General features: G+C 39.3%; 1 protein-coding gene across 3 annotated transcripts in view; it reads left to right on the plus strand.

Annotated features, from left to right (window-relative positions):
- Positions 1-15,284, plus strand: part of APC (APC regulator of WNT signaling pathway) — a 58,155-nt gene that overhangs the window by 18,901 nt on the left and 23,970 nt on the right. For all 3 annotated transcript variants that reach the window (XM_033163640.1, XM_033163641.1, XM_033163642.1), the window contains 6 exons: positions 3,993-4,145; positions 7,559-7,643; positions 7,976-8,177; positions 10,096-10,204; positions 12,164-12,277; positions 12,933-13,016. In XM_033163640.1, coding sequence (XP_033019531.1) covers positions 4,011-4,145; positions 7,559-7,643; positions 7,976-8,177; positions 10,096-10,204; positions 12,164-12,277; positions 12,933-13,016 — 729 coding nt within the window. In that variant the 5' untranslated portion in view covers positions 3,993-4,010. The remainder of the gene's footprint in view (positions 1-3,992; positions 4,146-7,558; positions 7,644-7,975; positions 8,178-10,095; positions 10,205-12,163; positions 12,278-12,932; positions 13,017-15,284) is intronic.

Below are 15,284 nucleotides of genomic sequence, written 5' to 3' on the forward strand. Positions count from 1 at the left end.
GTTAAGGCTGGCCTGGTTTGCATAAACATTTGCTTGTATTGCTGCTGCTTCTTTCATTTCTTAAGTCTTGTCTACACAAGATTTTAACAGGTTTAATTTGCTTGGTATTAGTAGAGGGTTGGTTGAATCCAGAATATCCTTTGTGCCAGAGCTCATGATTGAGATTGATTGTTTTGTTTATTTACAATTTGTATTATACCCAATCCTATGTCATAGCCTTAGGTTGGATTGCTCTTGGCTTGCATGGTTTTCTGTATCATGCCAGAGCTGGCTTCAGTGTTCCCCATACTCTCAATCTTCATCTTTCTGTAGTAGTCCTCCTCCTCCACTCATCCCTTCTAGACATTTTAACAAAATATTGCCAGTGAAATATTCAACCACACTTCAACTTCAGCCAAGGAGAACTGCTGCCTCTCTTCCCACCTGTCATTCTTTTCCCAGGTTCCCTTTGTAGCTCAGTTTGTTTCCCCCTTGAGAATATTGGCTGATACTTGGCATTGTGAAAGCAGCTCCTGCCACTCATGGATGAAAACAAACAAATGGAAAAAAACTTGACAGGTTTCTGTCCACAGTTATGTGAATGCTGCAGTGGAGGGGGCATGGTACTGCCTTGATTAAGGGATGCAGTGATTAATCTACACATCTTTGCGCAAGGCGAATATAAGTATAGAGTTAGGCCTGTGTCCAACACTCTCTTTTTAGGGAAAGTATATTTTACACACACACACACACACACACACACACACACACAGATTCTTGATAACACACCTCATCAGCCTGCTTCAGTCTGACTTGTGAACTAATTATAGCTTTGTAGGTCCTCATGGATGAGCCTCATCTCATGATTGATAATACAATATTGCTCTGAACTTTTCTAGCAGTTTGGACCATACGATTCGTTAAAATCACATTTTTGTTGGGATTTCAGGGCTAGTTCCCCAGTCATTTCTTTTCTTATGCAAGCAGTTTGTAGCCTCCAGCCTACCAGGCATCCCTGTCCAGCACACCAAGGTCCTGGTCAATGCCCTCCCCGACTCCCCACCCTAAAGGCAAGGGAAGCAGTTCCCTCTTTGCTGTCACTCGCCTTTACCTGAACAAATGATCAGTGGGTGATAACAGTTGTGGGCAAATCATTGGGAGGGGAGGTTAAAAGTCTCCCTGTGATTCCCCCTTCCATTGCTGGGCTGTTTGGGAATCAGCTGAGCCACTTCAAAAAGAAGAGTTGCTCCAGCATTTCACAAAGATTCCTGATTGATTCGTCTTTTGCACTGTGTAAAGGGATTGTGTGTGTGCGTGCGCGCAGCAAGGAAATGCAGCATGTAGGTTATCTAGGAAGAGCAGCTGGTGGAGTTTCCTCTGTCCACTGAGAAGAAAAAAACAGTGTGGATAGGAGAGAGATTGAAGGAGAGCCTGCGTTAAATCTGTGTGTGTCTATGTTAAAGGGAGTGTGATGTCTGACCCACCCACTATTTAAATGCAGCCCCCGATAGCTTTCCACTAGGGTAATGAGAACTTCGGCCCTCAAAAAGTTCACTGCTCTTAAGTCTGCTCAGAAACAGTCTGCTTAAATATGGGCAAGATGCTGTGGAGTGTGTTCCACAAGGCTCTGTGTTTGTTCCAATCTATGTTAAATCACTTGGAATGATAACTAGCTGTAGAGTAGAAGTGGGAAGCCTCAGGTCAGGAACCAAATGTGACTCTCTAGGACTCTTGTTAGGAGCTTGGTATTCTCATTAGGCCACATCCACTTCTCACTGGCCCTGCTCCATGCCCTCCTCAAGTGCTTTTTTCTGGCTGGAATGTATTGTTGGTGGTGATAATAGTAATAAATTCACTTGCTTGACTGGATGGTGGAAAGAAAAATGTGGATATTAATGTAGAAAGAGTCACATCTGTTGATTCACTCACCTTTTGCCTCTGGCCCCACCCACTGTTGGTATGAGGAGTTGGGACATTAGGGCTGAAAGGGTTTCCCACATTTGCATTAGAGTGAGGTATATCAGTATGTGGATGTTCTGCATTTCAGGACCTGCTGACTGTGTGTAGAACTGCTGCTTAGAGGTGATGTTCTGAATGGTAAGGGCAAACATTCTGAAGCTGCCTCTAGACAAGTCCAAAGTGATGTCGTGGCACTGGCAGCAACTGGCTTAGAAGATATTATATTAGGTTGAAATCTGCTTTTCTGAACAGTGGAGCTTTGGGGTTCTTCTGGACCTGGCACTCAGCAGATCATATTATCAGACACTTTAAAAATGAACTAGAGTTGGAAGAGACCATAGTTATCTGAGCTTGAACATAAATGAGAAATGGAAGAAGCAGCTTTCATTTAATACTCCTCATGCATGAATGAGAAGTGGGGAGGGGCAACAGTAAACCATAGTTAATTTGTGATCAGACCAGAGCAGGGGGGCTCATATGAAAATAGGTGGACTCTGAGATACTCTGATTTCAAACCATCAAAGGCTTTAGAAGTTGCTACCATCTCCTTGAATTGGGTGCAGAGTTAACTGGAAAGTCAATGCAGTTGTTCCAAAGCTGGCTGACCTTGTACCAGCCTTGCCACGTCAGTTAGGTTGGATATGAGTGGTGGCATTGAACATCGCCTGGAGTTTCTGAGCTATCTTCAAGATCTTCCTTGTTTAAGATGCTTTAAAGTAAAATGGGTTTTGGGAGCATACAGTCTCTTCTGGAGTTAAGGTTCTGCATGATTCTACTTCACTAAGTATTAACCCTGGGAGTTCTTTGCTGATTGAAACCTAATAAACACATGGCCATACGCAAATGGTTCAGCATAACTAACCCGTTAAAATCATATTCCATCTTTACTAATGTCTACAATCTTGGACGTAATAGTGTGATAATTCTTCTAAGCATTTCTGAGGTCGGCAATGGGACTTGTTACTCTTTCCGCTGCGCCTACTAGCTGTCCTGAACACACTCAGCCCAAGGAGGACAAATGGCTGGTAGTTGAATTCTTTATTGAGAAAGCATGAACTTACATGAGCTTATGAGGTGCACTAAACACACACACACACACACACGCTTCTGGTGGCCAGGTGGCTGGTGCCCCTCCCTGGGCTTGTGCTCTGAGCTGGACTGTTAGAGTAATGGGTGGCCATGCCTACACCCAAGCTTAAGTACTCTTGTCTGGTAGCACAAGTATAAGCAACCTGCAACTTCTACACAGAAGTTGTCACTGTGCCTGCCTTTTCAAGACCTACCTGGTCCCAGGGACAGTGGGGGAGGGGATTCTGCCCCAGCTCTATTAAGGCACTGTCTCTCCCTCAGCTCTTGGTGCAGACCCCTCCTCATCCTCCAGCTCCTGCTCCTTGTCTTGCAGGAAGCACAAAACCCCATAAATAGCCACCCCTTTCCCCTGGATCAGCCTCTGGCCCCACTACCTCTTCCACCCACTCCTTGGGGCCCTGCCAGTCCCTGACACTAGCAATCTCCCACACTGCATTGCATTGTGATCCAGTTTGGGGAGCTTCAGTAAACTGGAAACCAAATGGCAATGAGGAAACGCATGCCACAAGCTTTAGCATTGAAAATAAGGTCCAACTTACTACTTAAGCTTTGTGTCAATGCATTTATTATGATTTGGAACCAATCAAAATGTAATTTTGTATTGGTGTGTGTGTGTGTGTGCGCGCAAAGGCACTGAAGTCCGACTGGGAAAGCAGCAGAACTCCTATAATTCGTATTGACTTCAATTAGAACTTCCTGGTAGAAACCATTTTTCATGTCACTAAACAAAGCTTGTTAAGGTTTAAAAATAAGTGAGTAAGGTAGCTAGATTTAAAGTGGTTTATGTGATTATATGTTCAGTTTAAAATCTTTCCATGAGATACAAAAAATACTATATTCAGCTGGGAAATGAAATAGCATGTTCTAATTATTTCTCTCAAAAGTCAAACATTTTCTCAAAGTTCACAATACATTTTTGGGGACAAATGAACTAAAGCAAATATTTCTTCTTTATTCTGCTATAGGTCCTGGGGTAGCCCAGAATGGCTGCAGTGTCATATGATCAGCTGTTAAAACAAGTAGAGGCATTAAAAATGGAGAACTCAAACCTTCGACAAGAACTGGAAGATAATTCAAATCATCTTACAAAACTGGAATCAGAAGCATCCAATATGAAGGTATAAAGATCATTTGACTTTAGTAAAAAATTGAATTGTCCCACAAATATATCCTACATAAGTCACCTTGTGCATTGATATTATTGTCTCCTTCCTTCTAGAATACAATTTATTTATCATTAAAAATATCTGTACTGCACTATTTCTTACAAAAATTCAAGTCAATGCTCATCTTCTGCAGGAGACCAATGGATTGTAGAGGAATTGTGTAGGATACACCCTGAATATGGTTGCATGATATCTATAGTAAAAAATATTTATTTATTTATTTAAGACCAGTATTTTAAGGCTATCATGTGTTGGCTCAAGCTTCACAGAGCTGGGAAATTGGAAGTTAAGTCTTATGCTTTAAGAGAAATGTCCGTGATCAGAAATGATGTTTTGGTTACTTAAGAATTTACATTCACTGCACCCACGTTTTCCCTTAGTTTTTCATGCTTAATGATTTCTTCCCATCCATCTTTTTGTGTGTTTATAAAAGGCCAGTATACTTTTTCTTTGTGCAAAAGAATAATAATTACTAGTATGCTTTTAGAACTTTTAATATAATTCCCAAAACAATATTTTGGATTATAGTATGCATGAATTGGTTTTCTGCTTTCCTTCCAAAAGCAGAAAATATACAACATTTCTGCTTTATATATTGCACTGTGAAAGCATTCAGATACATCAGTTGGGCACTTTATGAAAAATAACCATACAAAACAGGAATAACCATTGTGGATAAGAGATGCAGAGTTTTGTTTTTGTTTTTTGCTTTGTTTAAGAACTTCATTTCTAATTCTAAACAGAATCATTCCATAGATGGGTGATCCTCCATGAAGGAAATAGCTGAGGGGTATTTCTTTAATTATTTGTTCATGGATTCATTGTATCTACTCGTTCTTCTGAAAGCAGTTCTTCTGAAAGCAGAAAGCTAGGTCAAATAAGTTTCGAATCCTGTGAACTTTTTGCCCTGTAGCCATGCTTTTCAGTTTGTTTTACATATTGGTAGAGCTTCTATTATAAATAGAAAATCTTCCAAACATCTTATCTAGCAGTCTACCTGAATATAGGCCATTGAGCATTAAGCGCCTGAAAGCCTAATGGACTCTCTTAATCCATCATACACTGGTCTTCCGTTTGTTATGTTCTTTTGTTCTTAATACTGTTTTATTACCCATTCACTTTTAATATAGATATTGCAAATTGTACTGTTTGTGTGTATACAGGCACACCAATAGCCTTGTACCTGACATTGGTCAAGATTTCTAAGAAACCCAAAAATCTGGGAAGTTTTGAAAGGTTCAGTCTGCCCTCTTGATTCATATAGTATCCAAACATAGATGGGGGGAGTTTTCCTTGATCTCAGGAAACATCATGCAAAAATTGGCTACCATATCTTAAAAGGTGACCAATTTGGGAGGAGCAGCCCTTGCTGAGGCACTAAGTGGTGACATAATTTAATGTTTCTCCTTGCCCCAGGACTTTAATTGCTTTGAGTGGTTGTTATATGCAAGCATATGATTAAAGCTACACAACTCCAGACTCATTAATGTATCTTTGAGGACCCAAAAGTAAGCTTGTAAAATTAGATCTTAGGGAGGAAATTGAAGGCGGTTTTACTGAGGACTCTGAGGAGGCTTCCGATATAAAAATGGCGAAAGGAAGCAACCATTCTCAAAAAGGCAGGAAAGGGATGGCTAATATGGAGGACGATCGATACCTACAATGATACAATCAGAAAAGTGTTCTTGTCTAACTGGGTAGTGGCTTTTGCCCTATTTGAGAGAAATTTGAAACCCTGTTTGTGCAAATAGCAAACTTAACCACAACAAACACCGAAGCTATGAATCTAGGTTTTAACTAATTAATCAGAAATACGCTTGCCGCAAATGATGACAGATGATTTGGCGTTAAGTTAGAGAAACTTTCAGACAGAGATAGATGGAGGGGAAAATCAAATTTAGAGAATTTCTATAGAACAAGGAATCAGGCTCACAAACCAGTTTATAATAGATTGGCTGCATACATTGAATGTTAATATCTCTTGTGTCAGCACCCAACTTTGAGTGAGTGCTGGGACGCAGTAGCCGAGATCCTGTGAGATACAATTGTAAAATTTGAACACTATAGAATCAAAGACTAGGTCCTTCAGTGTAGTCAGTTGTGGACCTACATTTTTGGGGTGTTTCTGAAGCTTGAACTGTTGTGGGGGTGCCTTCGCAACCAGCAACTAGGTCTGAGTAATCACTGTTATCTTCTTCAATAAGGTGGTTCCAAGACAGATCACTATACCTTTGCAACATCTGTGCTACTGACTTTAAAACTTTGTGATTGTTGAACTATATACTGTATATTCTGGCGTATAAGACTACTTTTTAATCCAGGGAAATCTTCTCAAAAGTTGGGGGTCGTCTTATACGCAGGGTGGAGAATCTGCAGTCAAACTCTATATTTTAACTGGAAAAGTTGGGGGTCGTCTTATATGCCCAGTCGTCTTATACGCCAGAAAATACGGTACATAATAATAACAACAACAATAATAACAATTAGTTGAGAGTCATGCAACTCAAATTGGGTCTACTAGAGCAGTGTTTTTCAACCACTGTTCCGTGGCACACTAGTGTGCCGCGAGATGTTGCCTGGTGTGCCGTGGGAAAAATTGAAAAATTCAAGAGAATTACTTTATATATAGTCAATATAGGCACAGAGTTAAATTTTTTAACATTTTCTAATGGTGGTGTGCCTCGTGATTTTTTTTCATGAAACAAGTGTGCCTTTGCCCAAAAAAGGTTGAAAAACACTGTACTAGAGCCATTTTTTAAAGCAGTGTGGACTAATGTTACTTCTGGGGGCCCCTTCGGGATTAGGAGCCCTGAAGCTTAAGCTTCATTAGTTTCATAGTACCGATAGATCCGTCCCTGTGTGTAATGGCGCATCTGCCTTGTGGAATATACTGCCCTTTGAAGTTAGACAGGTTCTGACCTTACAACATTTCACTAGATACTAAAAGCTCCTCTTTTCTACATGCTTTCCTCACTTAAAAGTTGACTTTCATGCGGTTTCAGATTTCTTTTGGAAAACTGGTGTTTATCTGTATTATGTATTGCATTTTTATTGTACACTGATGTATTGCTAATGTTTACTGTTCTATAATTGTTTTCAAATAAAATAAAATTACAATCAATTTTGGGGTGAATTTCTTCTGTTTATAATCCACGTGAATAGTACTGAAATTTCAAGTACTTTTTTGAATCCCTAATTGTAAAACTGTTTACTAAAAGTTTCAGCAAAAGCAACTAACCAGTTTTGGCCAAGGGTGAGGGAGAAAGGTTTAGTTTGGGGGGGGGGGGACATTGCTGTTGGAGTGGGAGATGTTACAGAATAGTAACTTGGTATCTCACTGTGGTGTACTGCTTCTTATTTTCTAGGAGGTGCTGAAACAGCTGCAAGGAAGTATTGAAGATGAGGCAATGGCTTCATCTGGACAGATTGATTTGCTGGAACGTCTTAAAGGTAAACTTAGAAAAACACAGTTTTGCCAAACAAAAGTTGTCAATGTAAATAATTGTTTATCTTGGATCAGAGATTACCATATGGGTCTTTAAGTATTTTTTGCCACATAAACTTGTTAAACTTTCACACCTAAAGTGGGTGTTGCTTAACAATATGGGCTTTACAGTTATGAAACAGGCATGCCAATGGCATTGCAATATCTCCTTTCTCTTGCAACTTTAATTTTTTAAAAAATATTTTGTTACGAGGATAAAGTTACACCTTGATTAAAAATTAAGATGTAAATGGCTTTTACATATGTTATATATCCGGCACTTTGTATTTCCATTCAGAATTGAACTTGGACAGCAATAACTTCCCTGGAGTGAAGTTAAGGCCAAAGATATCCATGCGTTCGTACGGAAGCCGGGAAGGGTCAGTTTCTAGTCGATCAGGAGAGTGCAGCCCTGTTCCCATGGGATCGTTTCCTCGAAGAGGTTTTATGAATGGAAGCAGGGAGAGCACTGGTTATTTAGAAGAATTGGAGAAAGAGAGGTAATGGTTTTTTTATCATAGTTATGTGTTTTATGAAAAATACTTCAATTTTAAAGGCCCCCTCTCTTCTTTGGGTAGGGGACAAGACAAAATATTTCAAGTCCTGTGTCTTGCCTGATATTCTGAAGAAATCATGATTCCATTTCTATAAGTCTGGGATTGCATGTTGAAACGAAATTGCAGAACACTAGTGAATATGTCCACCAGCATGAGCACAATCTGCTGCTCTGCTCATAGATCTCTGTATTGAACAAAAGCTACCCGTGCCAACCCATGTGCTTGATGGGAAGGATATTCTGAAAGCAAAGCAGCTCCATGTTTCTTTCCTTAATTGGTATTCATGGGGAGGTGACTTATGCAGGGACATCATTTAGCATTATGGATGGTCCACCATTCCTCATGGGTGGCTTTTCAGATATGCAGGGGTCAGCAGAGGGAGGACAAAGGGAACCAGACATTGTGCAACCATGAAAGTACCTTCTGCTTACGAACAGGAATCTTTGGATGCAAGCTAGGAATTACGGCATATTCTGTATTCTGTATTTGTACTTTGTTGGCTATGGGTTATAGGAGTAGACAAAATACTTAGTATCAGTGTCTGTGTGGCTTTACAGTATAATGTAGTGTGTAAGAAAAGAACAAACAACATTCCAAGAGACAACCTATAAAATAATCATAAAGTTTGTAACATTTTATATTCTGGCCCTCCACCAAAGATTTTGAGCACAGATTGCGTATTTCCATTTTATTCGCACAACCCGATGAAAGAGGTTAGGGTAATAATAGCTTGCTAGGGTCAGCCAGTCGCTGTGAGGATTTTAATCTACGTTCATTTCATCCAAAGCTAACACTATCTCATATGCCACATTGATTCTAAATTATAAACTTGATTTTGTCTTTCTTGAACAGTTGAAGCATAGATATTTGGCAACTCAAGTTATTCATTGCTGTTGATCTTGTTGCATTAATAGCTATTTCTATTGTGATTTATAATTAGATACTACAATATATAATACAAGGTACAACTCAAGGCCCTTGCCCAGATGCCTCCTCTGACAGAGGCTCTGAGAGTGGCATCAAGGGGCAAAGGCCTCCTCGGTTGTGGCCCCCTGTCTATAGAATGCACATCTGAATTATGCTTTCCTGACTCCAGAATTGATTTCTTTTTTCTGCCAGGTTAAGCCGTTCCTCTTCTTCAAGGCATTTCATGGAATGTAATCCAACTGTGTCAAGATTTTATGCTTGTGTTATTCTGAGTTTCTTTTTTGTTTGTGTTCAGAAAAAAAGTAGGAAATGCCTTCTAGATAGATAGTGTAAAGGAAGTGTAAAGATAGATAGTGTAAAGGAAGTCAGAAGTCATGGAATCATAATGGAAAGCAATTTGTGGTTTTTCCCCCCTCAGTTTTTTTCTTCCACAAATTTGAGTAAGGTCTTTTTTTTGTCAGTTGCAGTCCTTTAAAATTTTTTGTCTTCATAGAAATGATTTTATGTATGCTTCATATAGCTTTCCCTCTAATAAAGGCTGCAAATTGAACACTGATAATAATGAAAGCACATTTGTAAAGTCAATTAACTTTATTTGGTTATTCCATTTAAAATGTGTACTTTAGTTGAACTGGCTCAGCAGGAGGCATTTTGACTCAGATTTGTGTCAAACCCTGAGCATTTCATTTCTTGTTAGATACAACACAGCAGAGATGATTCATGACTAAAAGCTATGGCACTCCCGGCTATCGTATGTCCTACATAAAATGACAATGTTCTCCAACCCATTTCCACATTGTACGCACAGAAGTCGCATTTCTTTCAACTTGATGTTGAAGAGACAGTTTATCTACACCTTTTACCTTTTCAGCAATTGGACAACTTCTGGCATCTAATAGAGCTTAACGACTAACATTTGCTTCTTCGTTTATAGGTCTCTCTTGCTAGCTGAGCTTGAAAAGGAGGAAAAAGAAAAGGACTGGTATTATGCTCAGCTTCAGAATCTGACGAAGAGGATAGATAGTCTTCCTCTTACTGAAAACGTAAGTGGTAATTGTAGTGACATATTCAGCCCAATACAATCAATATAAATTCAGTTCCCAACACTGCACAAGTGGAAGCAGCTCACACAATGAATCCTTACCACAGTCTCCCTTGCAGCTCCTGAGAAATCTTTTGCAGAGGTGGGGTGGGGTCCCACCAAACATTGTGGGCTGTGACATATGGGGCTGCTGCAGTGAGAAGACAGAATTGCCCCAATTCATCTTTGCACTCCACAGTTGCAAAATTATTCTGTCCACTTTTAGGCAATTCACCACTCCAGCTGCAGCAACACACCCATGATTTTTGATTGACTCTCTGGGGATGCTTTTCAGAGAGCACAAGAGGCTGTAAAGTGGAGCGGGGAAATAATCACTTTTGTGAGCTCCATTTTTTTCTTAATCAGTTTTTCTTAAAAGTTTTCACAATACAAGAAAACAATGTCTAGAATAAAAAAGACAAGAAAGAGAGAAATGGGGGGAAAGAGGAAGGAAAAGAACACAGAGATAAGAAACACCAAAGATAAAGGTGGGGGAAACTTCTGATTCTCTGTCTGCCGGTTACCTTAGAAAAGGTCTATTTAAGGCACTCAGTCTATCTTCTCCACTTTGTTAAGTCATATTTCTTTTTAGTCAAAGTGTTGCCGCATCATTCATTTCTTCCAATGAAAATTCCAAGAGAGAATCCCAAATTGTTGTTATTAATAATAATTAGCTTTACATCCGTTAGTTCCCATCACCATTCCTCTGTATTGGATAATAGTAATTTCTTCCATCCATTTCCATATTAAAGTTTTTCCACTGTGGTCAATATTGGAGCATTTTTGCCAACATTGGTGTTTTAAAAATTAACTCTTATGCAAAAGGTCATACATACTTACAGAGAATGAGAACTTATACAACCATACCAATACCAGCTTCCATTAATATCAGCATAGAATGGGAAAATATCAAGCTATCTGGTCCCTCTTCCCCCTTGTCTTCCACGTGGGAGTAGAATCATTAGCTTATTTGGTAGTCTTCATGTTAGCATTAATAAAATTGCTTCTCAGAATGATTTACAATGGAACTTGATGCCAAACTTCAAAAATAATTGGTATGCATTATAGACTTGGTTGTTATGCTTTGTTGGGAGATTAGCCAGTTGTGTGTAGATGAGCAGTCACCACTATAGGGGTTCAGAGTTACGTGTTTTCTCTAAATCTGTATGCTTCATCTATATCCTAGAATTGTGACATGATACTTAGTTTATTGAGATCTGCCTTTTAAAAAGTTGCTAGCCTTCATGGCAGGAGCTAAAATATAAAAATGTGAAAGGCTGAATTTGTGTGCAAGGTCTCAAGGCATCCTTGTTTTTTGTTTAAATTTGTAACTCAATATATCTCAAGTATTCAGTATTAAAATAAAACAATCTGTGTAGCTTCTTATACTTCCCACATTCCACAAATCTAAAGACAGGTGAGGCTAAAAAGAAACTGTGTGAATGGGAAGAGGATTCCTTACCTGACTAGTGTTCTTCAGTATCTGTCCTTCCAACATCCCAAGAAGTTTCAACAAGGAAAGTGGAGGAATAATGGGACCCTCAAGCTTGCAGATATTGGGATGGTATCTTAACTACATTAGGGAAGGGAGTTAAAAAGTCAGCAAAATGCATGCAAATATTTTAATGGCCTTTTACATTTTTATAGATTTTCTTTTATGAATGGCCCCATTCTGCCAATGTTGCAGTCTTTGTCATATTGGGCAAGATACATTAATGGGGTGGTGTTCTAAATTATAGACATAGGATTTTAAATTAATTGTTATTATATGAATGGGTTATCAGCAGCATAACTGAATGTGTTTTCTGAAGAAGTGTGCATGCACACGAAAGCTCATACCAATAACAAACATAGTTGGTCTCTAAGGTGCTACTGAAAGAATTTTTTTGTTTTTTTTGTTTTGAATGTGTTTTGGTTCTAGTTCTCCTTGCAGACAGATATGACTAGAAGACAATTGGAGTATGAAGCAAGGCAGATCAGAGCTGCTATGGAAGAACAGCTAGGCACTTGCCAAGACATGGAGAAAAGAGCACAGGTAATTATATAACAAGGTTTTATAAAATTTGAAAGTGTGTCTGTGCCAACAGTAAACTTAGTTAGCTTTCCTAAAACTATAGTGCATAAATTTCTGACTGCCTCACTAAATAATATTTCTCTGCCTGTAGCAGGGGTAAGGAACCTATGTTCACTCATGGGGAACCTTTGGGGGGGGGCAGAACCAAAAGCAGGGGGGGCACTTTCTCTTTCATCCTTGCACATGCATCCATACATTTTCACTGTCCTGCAATACACACACTATTCTCTCTTCCCTCCTTAGTTCTGCTTCCCCATGCAGTGATTAGGCTTTTGAAACACTCCCATTTGGTACTAGTGGAGCTTTTAAGAAACCTAATTGCTTCATAAAGGTGGGGGATCAGCCTTCAACAGGAAGGGGAGAATTAACCCTTTTCTGTCTAGCATAGATCCTTTACAAACAGGCACCTTTTGATAGCAATGGAGGCTTTTAAAAAGTTTGAATAATAATAATAATAATAATAATAATAATAATAATAATAATAATAATAAAAAAATTTATTATTTGTACCCCGCCCATCTGGCTGGGTCTCCCCAGCCACTCTGGGCGGCTCTGATTGCTGTGGATGGGTAGGCAACAAGGTTATAAAACTGTGTCTAAACTTCATTTTTCCAAGGTGAGAGTTGCTAGAATTCAGCAAATTGAAAAGGATATTCTACGTATAAGACAACTCTTGCAATCCCAAGCTGCTGAAGCAGAGGTTAGTATTTATTTCCCGCCCTTTATTTATGTACTGTACATGCATGTTTGAAACAAATAAGTAGACCTGACTGAACAAGGAGCACCTTCTGTATAAATAACCAATAACTCTGTGGTTACTCACCTGTGGCTGAGCAATTTTGTGTTGCTGTAGTCAAGACAGCAGCTTCCTTGTTTAAAGAACTTGTATCCTGCTTTTCATCTTCGAGCATGAGGTATTCAAGGTAGCTCATATGATCCATCACTAAAACAGATCAATAAGAGATACATTACAGTTTACTCTTGCTACATGGCATCAGTCATAAGAGAGAAACTTGAAAGTAGCCACAGCGCAGCAATCCTAGATCGGCCATGAGATCAAATAAATTGTGCTGTTGGTGTTTTTATCTTCATTTTTTAGTGAATCCTCTGGGCCTCTGAGAGAGAACATGCTCAGAGTTCAGGTATAGATGTGTACAGAATTTTTAATCTCTATGACCTATGGCCTTTTTAATTATTGTGAGAGTTTGGAACCCTTTGCTAGCAATTGTATTCCATGTCTGAAGTTTTATAGCTTTTGTAGTGAGGTCCTGACAAAATATGTACAGGAAGCTGCATTCAGTTGCAGGGCAGGCAGAGACACAAGTGCCAGTGCCCAATTGGAAATCCTAAAGTGCACTTCCAATTGTGCATTGGCAAGAGGCACTTGTTGGCACCTCTTTGGGACAGCCTACTCCTTCCCAAAGTGGACCATGTGATGAGCTGATAGGCAGTGACTCCAAGCCTGCTGGATTGACTGTGCAACAGAGTTCCCAGTGAGCAGCTGTTCTCCTCAGAAAGCATGCTTGAAATCACTGCCTGTCAGATGATTGACAGTAAAGTCAAGCCTCACTTGGCTTGGATTTACTTTTATAGTGCAGTACAAAGGAAAAATTGGTCACTTGATATCAGGTGATTGGCAAGTGGGTAGGGCTCTGCCCATCTGTTATAATGGCCTGCCAGGAAGAAACCCAGGATCTGGCTGGCAGGTTGTATCCAGTTCCCCACTGCTTGTCTACATTACCTGGTAATTGTTCTGCGAGGTTTCCAACAGACACCTTTCCCACCCTATCTGGCAATATCAGGGAGCCGATCTGAGTTTGGTTTTGGTTTTTGCATGAAAGCATATGCTCTACCACTGAAATATAGCCTATCCCATTCTCTAAGCTATGATTAGAAGGTCTGGAGTACTACGTGTGTTCGTTTCTCTTTCCTTCTTATCTCGTGTCCATATTTCCTCCTTTCACTCCATTCACCACTTCCCCTTACATTTCAGGCTCCAGTACTTTTTCTTTTAGACATCTGTCCAATACTGGACTGATTTCGAAGACTTGGCAGTTTTTAATTGACTGTTCCCTTAGCTTTTATTTTAGTGATGTTATACCCATGATTGATTATTGTTTGGTGGTTTTTGATCTTCTTTGTTGTAAATTTTTATTAGATCTGTATAGGTTTTTTGGTATGGCAGCGTTGTTGTATGATGTTTTCTTCAGCTGCTTTGAATATAAGTGCTTTAAATAAATTATGGCATTACCATGATTAATTTCAAACAAGAGTTTGCAAACTTTTAACAGAAGATTGAAACTAATTATGTTGGCCTCATTGCTGTCAGACAACACTGCAGTGGTTAGCTGTAAAAAGGGAGAGGGGTGAGATGCTCGATTCAGTAAAACAGCACTTTATAAAGATGGTTACATTTTGCTGAAAATGAAACTTATAGATGTCTAAATAATGGAATTCAGTGATTTGAATATTTGTTAAGATAGTTGCTAGACAGCCAGCTTGGCTTGGAAAACACTAAGATAATTAAGATTCCCTATGTTACTTGTATTAGATCTCCCTGACCATACATCCCAAGATACAACAACATGATTTGTGTGCTTAACTGGGCTGGAAAATTATTTCTTGTTTCTTGCTACCAGCCATAATTTTTAGGTGTTGGCTGTGCATAGGTATGTATGAATACCTTTTTCTGTGTCTTTAGTAGCAGATTCTTAGTCTGCTGTGACTCCCCTCCTCGTTTCTTTAAGCTGGTAAGATGGTCTTTGTCAAATTGTGTGTCTCAAATTCCATTATCCAAAAACTTTAAAAAGAGGTATGTGGGTCTCCCTCAACACAGAAATGCGCGCACACACAATATATTTTCTATGTTTGACCCACTGTCCCCTAAACTCTCCACCCCCAGTAATTAAGCTTGAAAAATGACTTTAATGCAGCTGATAGTTTTTTTTAATAAAGATTATCGCTTGCT

Source organism: Lacerta agilis, chromosome 11 (assembly GCF_009819535.1).
Source record: "Lacerta agilis isolate rLacAgi1 chromosome 11, rLacAgi1.pri, whole genome shotgun sequence".
Taxonomy (NCBI): domain Eukaryota; kingdom Metazoa; phylum Chordata; class Lepidosauria; order Squamata; family Lacertidae; genus Lacerta; species Lacerta agilis.